Source organism: Zootoca vivipara, unplaced genomic scaffold (genome assembly GCF_965207765.1).
Source record: "Zootoca vivipara unplaced genomic scaffold, rZooViv2.hap1.1 HAP1_SCAFFOLD_29, whole genome shotgun sequence".
In the NCBI taxonomy this organism is placed as follows: Eukaryota; Metazoa; Chordata; class Lepidosauria; order Squamata; family Lacertidae; genus Zootoca; species Zootoca vivipara.
Window position 1 is genome coordinate 140,767 of NW_028291075.1, and position 10,663 is coordinate 151,429.

Consider the following 10,663-nt stretch of genomic DNA (forward strand, 5'->3'; position numbering starts at 1 on the left):
TGGGGAGGACTCGAAACGGGCGGGGGGGGGAAAGGGAGGAGGAGGAGGAGCCGTCCAATGGGGAGGACTCGGAACGGGCGGGGGGGGAGAAAGGGAGGAGGAGGAGGAGCCGGCCAATGGGGAGGACTCGGAACGGGCGGGGGGAGAAAGGGAGGAGGAGGAGGAGCCGGCCAATGGGGAGGACTCGGAACGGGCGGGGGGGGAAGGGAGGAGGAGGAGGAGCCGGCCAATGGGGAGGACTCGGAACGGGCGGGGGGGGGGAGAAAGGGAGGAGGAGGAGGAGCCGGCCAATGGGAAGGACTCAGAATGGGCGGGGGGAGAAAGGGAGGAGGAGGAGGAGCCGGCCAATGGGGAGGACTCGGAACGGGCGGGGGGGGAGAAAGGGAGGAGGAGGAGGAGCCGGCCAATGGGGAGGACTCGGAACGGGCGGGGGGGGAGAAAGGGAGGAGGAGGAGGAGCCGGCCAATGGGGAGGACTCGGAACGGGCGGGGGGGGGAGAAAGGGAGGAGGAGGAGGAGCCTGCTCTCCCATTGCCTGCTGGAGGACCCCCTGGCGGTAAGAGATTGGGGAGGGGGGGTACATATTCTTATTCTTACATTTTAATTTATACCCCTCCCTCCCTGGCCAGGCCTGGGCTCAGGGCATCTAACACCAAATATAAATTACAATAAAAAGTAATGGAAAACAACAACAAGCAATGCAGTGTTCTTTGGCATGCATATCGCCAAAGCCGACCCCGCTTAGGTAACAAAGTGCAGATGAGGGAGAACATTTGGAAGGGCCACGTGGGGAAATGGGCCAGAGAGGATTTCTTCATCCCTGGGCCCTCAATTTACTACAATAATATTTTTATTGGTCCCAGTGGGAAACTGGAGGTTTTGAGCAGGGAGCACTAATGCTGTGTTCTTTTGTATGACCCTCTTCTTAGGCAAGGAAGTGAAGAGGAGGGAAGAACAACGGAAGGGCCACATAGTGAAATGGGCCAGGGATGATTATTTTAACTCTGGCCCCTCCATCTACCTCCAGGACATCGGGAAAGTGGCCCAGGTAGGTGTGGCTTTTGGGACTCTCTCTTGCTAAGACCGCAGCCAGCTCCCAGATAGCAGAGGTTCGTCCATTTGGGCCAGTGGGGCCCTGCCCCACCAACCTCCTCAGGCAGCCCCCACCACCTAGGGCAGGCTTCCCCCAACTCGGCCCTCCAGGTGTTTTGAGACGACAATTCCCACCATCCCTGACCACTGGTCCTGCTAGCTAGGGATCATGGGAGTTGTAGGCGTTAAGAAGCTGGAGTTTTACAAAAGACTAATCTGGCACCTGGGTTGCCTTTCTGCCTTTCCCGTCCCCAAAGGTCTAGGTACACCCAGAAGCTGCCGGGGATCCTCCGGGAGCTGAGGGAGCTGCTCTGATTCACAAAAGCAGAACATCGGGAGGCAGCGGCCCTTTTAACTGGTAATTGAAAACAAAGTTGTTGTTGTTGTTGTTTACCTGCCCCATGCCCCAAGGTCCCAGGATGGGCTACCACTTTTAAATACAGGCAGTGACTGGTTTGTTGCAATTGGTGCACCGTGCACACTGGAAGTGACCCGGGAACGTCACCAAAGCATCATTAAGATGTCACTAAAAGGGCAGAGCAAGAGTCGAGTGGGGGTGGGGTACGGCAGAGTGGGACAAGGGTGGGGTGGAATGCTTTAGGCGGCCCCCACCAACACGTGGGGGGGGGGTCTGGAACATAATTCCTTTGCAAAACGAGGATTGCCTGTATTAAAACAGAGATGCGCCCCTCAAGCTTTTTGTGCCTGGGGCAATCCCCCCAGTAGCCCCCACTATGCCACACCATTTGGCCTGTAGAGCCCCTTTTAATTAACTGTTGTTGTTGTTGTTTTCCATTACATTTTATTGTAATTTATATTTGGTGTTAGCTGCCCTGAGCCCAGCCCTGGCCAGGGAGGGTTGGGTATAAATAAAAATGTAATAATAATAATAATAATATTAATAATGTGCCCCCGCCTCCAATCTCTTACCGCCAGCAGGTCCTCCAGCCATGGCTCCGGTGACAGAGGCATCCCTCCGCTGCTGCTACGGCGACTCAGGACTGCCTGCCGGGAGCCTGAGGGCCCTACCCTGCCTCTTTCCACTGACAGGCTTCACATGGACTGCTATGTAGACATGCGTAACTGGCTGTTATAACAGAATATACAAAAACTTGTTCAAAACTTGGTTCAAAGAATTTATCAAACCAACAGGGTCAACATAAATCAACAGAAAAGGGACACCCCCATGTTCAAAATATCAACAAGAATTCAGTCCAAAATGAATGAAGTGTTCATGAAGTAATTCTTGTGGAGATAAGTCAATTCAAAAGTACTTTCGAAGCAGAAATAATATTAGAATTCCACAAGAGGAGGTGTACATCAGGTGTAGAGGTGACAACAATCTCTCCAATTGGCAAACAGGCATGGCAAGCCAATGTCCATAGACAAGGTTCCCGGGTTACGTCCCTTATTTCGCCCCAGTTAGGCTTGCAAAGATAGAAACATCGACTCAAAGCTCTAGGTGTAATGCCAAATGAAGGCATCCCCAAACTGCGGCCCTCCAGATGTTTTGGACTACAATTCCCATCATCCCTGACCACTGGTCCTGTTAGCTAGGGATCATGGGAGTTGTAGTCCAAAACATCGGGAGGGCCGCAGTTTGGGGATGCCTGACCTAGAGTTTTGAGTTGATGTTCCCAAATCCTGGAGAGTCAGGATCCAAATGCCTCTCTGGGAAAGTGGAAGTGATGCAGAACAGAGGAAAGGAATGGAAAAACTTCAGCCGTGGGTCAAAAGGATTCGTTCAGAGGCGAGAGCATTTATGTTGCATGCAAATCCCCACCGGTATCTCCAAGGAGGGCTGTGAGAGACCCCCACCATGCCACCTGAAGCTCTGGAGAGCAGCAGCCAGTCAGTGTGGAGGTGGTGCGGCATAGTGGTAACAGAAGTGTTTCTCAAACTTGGGTCCAGACAACAGCTGGGGACCCAAGTTTGAGACACAATGGATTACAATGTTGGTCTAGGGCCTGGGAGGCTGGGGTTCAAATTCCCGTTTGGCCATGAAGCTCACTGGGTGACCTTGGGCCAATCACTCACTCTCAGCCTGACCTCCCTCGCAGGGCTATTGTGAAGGCAGAATGGGGAGGAGCGGCAGACCCTAGGAAAAGGGACGGGCCGTTTGTCGTTCTCTCACCTTAGCCTGGGGGGCTGATGCCATAGTTGGTGAAGGCATACTGCCAATGTGGCAGTCCCAGGTGGGTGATCAGGAGCTGGTAGTAAGCGGTGAAGGTTTTGGTGAGGAACTGCCAGTCAAAAGCTCAGTCCGGAAGCCAGATCTCGGAATCCGGGGTGACAACTGGAAGTGAGAAGAGAGACTATTAGTGCCACAGGATGAGAAGAACGGACCCCCCACCTCTCAGGGGGTTTTAATAAGGAACTCTTGAGGCCTACGGATGACGATCTGGGCCTCGGTGCTTTTTACAATGGATAAAGGCATTTCCAAGGGAAATTGATCCTCTGAGGCCCTTCTTCAGGTGCCTCCTCCACGAGAGGTCCAGAGGGTGGGCACATGAGAACAGGCCTTTTCTGCAGTGGCTCCCTGTTTGTGAGAAACCCTCCCCAGGAAGGCTCGCCTGGCACCTTCGCTACCTATCTTTAGGTGCCAGGTGAAAACGTTCCCCTTCAACCAAGCCTGATCTCTGATACCTTTCTAAATGTGCTGGGTGAGGGGGATTTTTGCTTTTCTTCTTGTTTTTATTATGCATATATATACAATAGACATAGATATCTAGATATAGTAATTTTATGTGGTGAACCGCCCTGAGATCTGTGGATGAAGGGCGGTATACAAATGTCAATAATAATATCAACAGCAGCAACAGAGCATAGCTTGCTTGAGGAAAACTTCATCACAGGCCATCATAGATGACAGCCTTTTTCAACCTGGTGCCCTCCAGATGTTCTGAACTACAAAGCCCATCACTCTCAGCCAGCACAATGGTATGTTGCTAGGAACAGTAGTCCAAAACATCTCCCACAAAGACAAAAGGCAACTGGGGCTTGCAGATGGGGTCGATTAGGGAAGACAGCTCTTGGGCTGCTGGTATCACACAACATACCCGGCTTGGTGTTCTTGTATAATAATAATAATAATAATAATAATAATAATAATAATATTATTATTATTATTTATACCCCGCCCATCTGGCCGGGTCTCCCCAGCCACTCTGGGCGGCTTCCAACAGAAAAATACAACACAATAATCTATTAAACATTAAAAGCCTCCCTGAACAGGGCTGCCTTCAGATGTCTTCTAAAAGTCTGGTAGTTGTTTTCCTTTTTGACATCTGTTGGGAGGGCGTTCCACAGGGCGGGCGACACCACCGAGAAAGCCCTCTTCCTAGTTCCCTGCAACTTGGCTTCTCGCAACAAGGGAACCGCCAGAAGGCCCTCGGTGTTGGACCTCAGTGTCCGGGCAGAATGATGGAGGTGGAGACGCTCCTTCAGGTATACTGGACCAAGGCCATTTAGGGCTTTAAAGGTCAGCACCAACACTTTGAATTGTGCTCAGAAACGTACTGGGAGCCAATGTAGATCTTTCAATACCGGTGTTATGTGGTCACGGCGGCCGCTCCCAGTCACCAGTCTAGCTGCCGCATTCTGTTTTTTTTAAAAAAATATTTTTTATTAATGTTTTCACAAAAATAACAATATATAAGGAGAAAAGAAAAAAGAACACATTACAGAAAAACAATAAGAGAACAAAAGGAAACAAAAAACAAATATAATAACAATTCTCATATCACTTCACATAGTATAATGGGACCTCCTCGGGTTTCCCTCCCTGTGGTTCTTTAACACATTTATATTTAGCAATTTCTAAATCATTTTCATCACCTTACCTATCCTTATTTTCTTCCTATCAAATCACAAAATTCTAAATTCCACAGTTTATTTATAACTTAATTTCTGATCTAATATGTTACTTTAGCATATATTTTTAAATACAGTTTTAAATCTTTCCATTCTTGTTCCATCGCTTCCTCTCCCTGGTTGCGGATACTTCCAGTCATCTCAGCCAGTTCCATAAATTCCATCATTTTCATCTGCCAATCGTCAATCGTTGGTAATGTTTGTAGTTTCCAGTTCTTAGCAATCAGAAGTCTCGCTGCTGTCGTGGCGTACATAAAGAAAGATACATTTTTCTTTGGGATCTCCTTACCGACAATGCCCACTAGAAATGCTTCTGGTTTCTTAACAAATGTGTTTTTCAACACTTTCTTGAGTTCATTATAAATCTTATTCCAGAAGTCACTTACTAGTGGACACGTCCACCACATGTGGTAAAAGGAACCTACTTCTTTCTTACATCTCCAACATTTGTTGTCATGGTTGTGATATATCTTTGCCAATTTTACTGGTGTAAGATACCATCTATACATCATCTTCATTAAATTTTCCTTTAGTAGACTACACGCAGTAAACTTAATATTCTCATGCCACAATTTTTCCCATTCCTCAATCCTAATGTTGTGACCCACATCCTTTGCCCACAAAATCATAACATTCTTTGTTTGTTCATCTTTCGTATGCCCCTCAAGCAACAATTTATACATTCTGGAAAGTATTTTCGTCTTAGGTTCTAACAATTCTGTTTCCAACTTTGACCTCTCTGACTGAAAACCAAGTAATCTATCCATTTTGAAAACTTCATTTATCTGATGATACTGGAGCCAATCATCTAATTTGCATTTCAAATCCTCATATGTCTTTAACTTAAATTGGTCTCCATCTTCAATCAATAAATCTCTATATTTCGGCCAGTGGAGGCAGTCACTTCCGGGTTGGACGCGAGCGCCGGCGGCAGTGGGAGAGAATTTCTCCCGATCCTTGAAGGGTCCTGGGGGGGGGGGTCTGCTGAGCGCGCAGCCCCCCAAAACTTTGTATCCTTTATTTATTGGACTCTTTGCTACAATATAAAAGAGAGCAGGGTCGTTGGAGTTGATCAAAGAGTGGTTCAACTGGAAGAAGGAAGGGTCCCTGACTTGGAGAAGCAGGCCTACCAGACGCAGGTGTCGATTGCCTTCCTGCAGATGAAACAGAGAGAGACAAATCTCAGGGTCAGAGCATTTCCTCTCACAGAAAAGGACGATCTGAAATCTATAATAATTGAAGAATTTGCAAAAGCTTGGAATCTTCCGAAGGAAGAATTGGAATCACAGATTATAAAAGCATTCAGGTTTGGCGCAAGATCAAAGAAAGATAAAAATTTCGTTAGTGATTGTATGATAACGTTCCAAACCAAAGAACAAAGAGACAGAATATTGAAACTACATTACGAGAAAACTTTGAAAGTTCAAGAAATACAGATCATCCTTTTTAAAGATTTGCCCAAATATTCTGATTTGGCAACCATCCTGAAAAGGAAAGGAATCAATTTCAAGTGGGAATTTCCGGAAGGCTTAAATTTCGACAGAAGAAATACAAAATCAAGTCAGTCGACCAGAAGAAAGAGTTTCTCCAGAAATACGAGAGAGACCTGTTACGACCAGGACTTGCAACTTCAACTCCAGGACAACTAAATGATCCAATTGAGCTAGACTCCGATTCCTACCTAGAAGGTGCAACTGCTGCAACTTAAGATGTCGCTGAGGATTCTTTCTTGGAACTCGAATGGATTGAATTCTAAACAGAAAAGGAATCAGGTCTACCATATTTTGGCAAAACAAAGATTGGACATAATATGTTTACAGGAGACGCATGTCACAAGGGCTCATCAAAGAATTCTACAAAATAAGAAATTGGGAGAAGAATTCATTTCATCAGATGAAGTTAAGAAGCGAGGAGTAGTTATTTATGCAAAAGAGAAGTTAAGTCCCAAATTAATATTTAAAGATGAAGAGGGAAGATATGTTGCAATTGAAATAAAATCGCAAGGCGAAAAATTTTTAATTCTGGGAATTTATGCACCAAACGAAGGAAAATCGGACTTTTTAAAAAAGTTGCATGAGAAACTCTTGGACTATTTGGATTACAAATTATGCTTGTTGGGAGACTTGAATGGAGTGGTCTCAACACTAATGGACAGATCACAAAGACAAAAATGCACTAAAGAAGGAAGACTGCCAAGGTCTTTCTTCGAATTGACTGACAATTTTGATCTGATTGATACTTGGAGACTGAAAAATCCGTTGGAAAAAGACCAAACTTTCTTCTCAAATGCTAAACAATCATGGAGTCGTCTCGACTATATTTGGATTACAAGAGAGTTGGGGCCGAGAATCAACAACGTGGAAATATGCCCAAGAACGTGCTCCGATCACAATGCGGTACTATTGGACTTAAAAGTATCTCTACAGGGTACTTACAGATGGAGAATGAATGATGCTTTATTAAGAAATGAGAAATTTTTGGAGAAGACCCAAAAAACATTAAAAGATTATTTCGAGACCAATTTGAGAACAACGGTCGATAAAAAAGTAGTATGGGATGCCAGTAAAGCGGTAATGAGAGGATTTTTGATTAAACAAAATGCAATTAGGAAAAAAGAATACAATGCAAGGAAAGAAAATATTTTGAACCAAATGAAAGAAAAGGAAAAGAAATTAAGATGTAATCCTAAGAATCTACAGATACAAAAAGAGATCAAGGCATTGCAAAGTCAATTTTCACAATTGATGAATCAAGAAATTGAATCTAAAATTAAATGGATGAAACAAAAATCCTTTGAATCAGCAAACAAATGTGGAAAATTACTGGCATGGCAATTGAAAAAAAGGCAGAAGTTAAATACCATCACAAATCTTGTGCAAGAAGGAAAACATCTGGAGCACCCGACAGAGATTAGAAAATGTTTTCAAAAATATTTCAAACAATTGTACAAACAAGAAAGACAGGATAAAGATGAAGTGGAGCGATTCTTGGACAAATATGGACTGCATAAAATCCCAGAAGATATGAAGCCCCTACTTTCGCAACAAAGCTCAACACAAGAAGTGGAACAGGCAATACAAGAAATGCAACTGGGTAAAACTCCAGGACCGGATGGACTTACAGCTATATATTACAGAACAATGAATGATTGGTTAACTCAACCGCTGAAAGACTTATGTAATGATATATTGAAAGGAGGAGAGGCCCCCGAGTCTTGGAAAGAAGCCTATATCACGCTGATACCAAAACCAGATACGGATAGAACGCAAGTTAAGAACTATCGCCCAATCTCCTTACTGAATGTGGATTACAAAATATTTGCTACTATTTTGGCTTCCAGATTGAAAAAGGCCTTAAGAGACTTTATACACCAAGATCAAGCTGGCTTTTTGCCAGGAAGACATATGAAGGACAATATTAGGAATGTGGTGGACATTTTGGAGATGTTGGAACAGAAAATAAACAAAAAAGCTGTGTTGGTGTTTATTGACGCAGAGAAGGCCTTTGACAATATTTCTTGGCTATTTTTAAAAAGGAACTTAGAAAAAATGGAGGTGGGACAAAACTTTTGAATGGAGTAAATGCGATCTATTCAGAACAAAAAGCAAAGATAATTGTTAATAATATGGTCTCAGAAGACATTAGAATTGAAAAAGGTACAAGACAAGGGTGCCCCCTCTCCCCCTTGCTTTTTATATCAGTTCTGGAAGTTCTACTCGACAGGATTAGAAAAGATGAGGAAATAAAAGGTGTAACTGTAGGGAAGAAACAATACAAATTTAAAGCCTTTGCAGATGACCTGGTTTTGACACTACAAGACCCAGAGTCCAGTGTTCAAAGGGCTCTGGAAGTAATTCAAGAATTTGGAAAGGTAGCAGGTTTTAAATTGAATAAATCAAAAACCAAAGTATTAGATAAAAATTTGGATAGTAAGGAAAGAGAAAAATTACAAGAAGCAACTGGTTTATCTTTTGTTAAGAAAGTAAAGTACCTTGGTGTAAATATGACGTCAAAGAATTTGAATCTATTTAAGGACAATTATGTTAAAATGTGGAATGAAGTTAAGAATGATTTAGAAACCTGGACTAATTTGAAACTGTCTCTGTTGGGCCGTATAGCTACTGTGAAAATGAATATATTGCCAAAGATGTTGTTTTTATTTCAATCGTTGCCAATAATTGATAAGTTGGATTGTTTTAAAGAATGGCAAAAGGTTTTATCGAAATTTATATGGCAAGGGAAAAAGCCAAGAATTAAATATAAGATACTTACTGATGATAAACAAAGAGGAGGCTTTTCCCTGCTGGACCTAAATATTTATTATGAAGCTGCTACCTTCTGCTGGATGAAGGATTGGTTTTTGTTGGAAAATACAGATATTTTGGATTTAGAAGGTTACGATAATGTTTATGGTTGGCATGCATATTTATGGTATGATAAAGTAAAGGCCCACAGAGGCTTTAAAACTCATATAATCAAAAAATCATTGTATAGTGTTTGGTCCAGGTACAAAGATCTGTTAGAAAGAAAAACACCCAAATGTATTTCACCATTGGAGGCCAAGGTGCGTAAAAGAGTAAACATGGAAACCAGCTGGCCGAAATATAGCTGCCACATTCTGGATTAGTTGTAGTTTCCGAGTCACCTTCAAAGGTAGCCCCACGTAGAGCGCATTGCAGTAATCCAAGCGGGAGATAACTAGAGCATGCACCACTCTGGCGAGACAGTCTGCAGGCAGGTAGGGTCTCAGCCTGCGTACCAGATGGAGCTGATAGACAGCTGCCCTGGACACAGAATTGACCTGCGCCTCCATGGACAGCTGTGAGTCCAAAATGGCTCCCAGGCTGCGCACCTGGTCTTTCAGGGGCACAGTTCAGAACCAGGGAATCCTCCACACCTGCCCGCCTCCTGTCCCCCACGAACAGTACTTCTGTCTTGTCAGGATTCAACCTCAATCTGTTAGCCGCCATCCATCCTCCAACCGCCTCCAGGCACTCACACAGGACCTTCACTGCCTTCACTGGTTCTGATTTGAAAGAGAGGTAGAGCTGGGTATCATCCGCATACTGATGAACACCCAGCCCAAACCCCCTGATGATCTCTCCCAGCGGCTGCATGTAGATGTTAAAAAGCATGGGGGAGAGGACAGAGCCTCGAGGCACCCCACAAGTGAGAGCCCAGGGGCCTGAACACTCATCTCCCACCACTACTTTCTGAACACGGCCCAGGAGGAAGGAGCGGAACCACTGTGTGACAGTGCCCCCAGCTCCCAACCCCTCTAGACGGTCCAGAAGGATGTTATGGTCGATGGTGTCAAAAGCCGCTGAGAGATCCAGCAGGACTAGGAAACATCTCTCACCTTTGTCTCTAGCCTGCCGGAGATCATCCAACAGTGCGACCAAGGCAGTTTCAGTCCCATGATGAGGCCTGAATCCTGACTGGAAGGGATCCAAATGGTCCGCTTCTTCCAGGCGTGCCTGGAGTTGTTCAGCTCAATCACCTTCCCCAGGAATGGAATATTTGAGACTGGGCGATAGTTGGCCATATTAGCCGCGTCTAAAGATGGTTTTTAAGAAGCGGATTAATGACTGCCTCTTTCAGCAGGTCTGGGAATACTCCCTCATAGAGGGAAGCATTTACTACCCAGCGGAGCCCATCGCCCAGCCCTTCCCGGCTCGCTTTTATTAGCCAGGATGGGC

At 44.8% G+C, this 10,663-nt stretch overlaps 1 protein-coding gene across 1 annotated transcript in view; it reads left to right on the plus strand.

Moving 5' to 3' along the window:
* The window catches only part of LOC132592788 (maestro heat-like repeat family member 5), a 141,490-nt gene extending 139,277 nt beyond the window's left edge, over positions 1-2,213 (plus strand). Inside the window, exons 17-18 of the mRNA XM_088660188.1 lie at positions 1,349-1,449; positions 2,028-2,213. Coding sequence (XP_088516314.1) covers positions 1,349-1,354 — 6 coding nt within the window. The 3' untranslated portion in view covers positions 1,355-1,449; positions 2,028-2,213. The remainder of the gene's footprint in view (positions 1-1,348; positions 1,450-2,027) is intronic.
* The last annotated feature ends 8,450 nt before the right edge of the window (positions 2,214-10,663 follow it).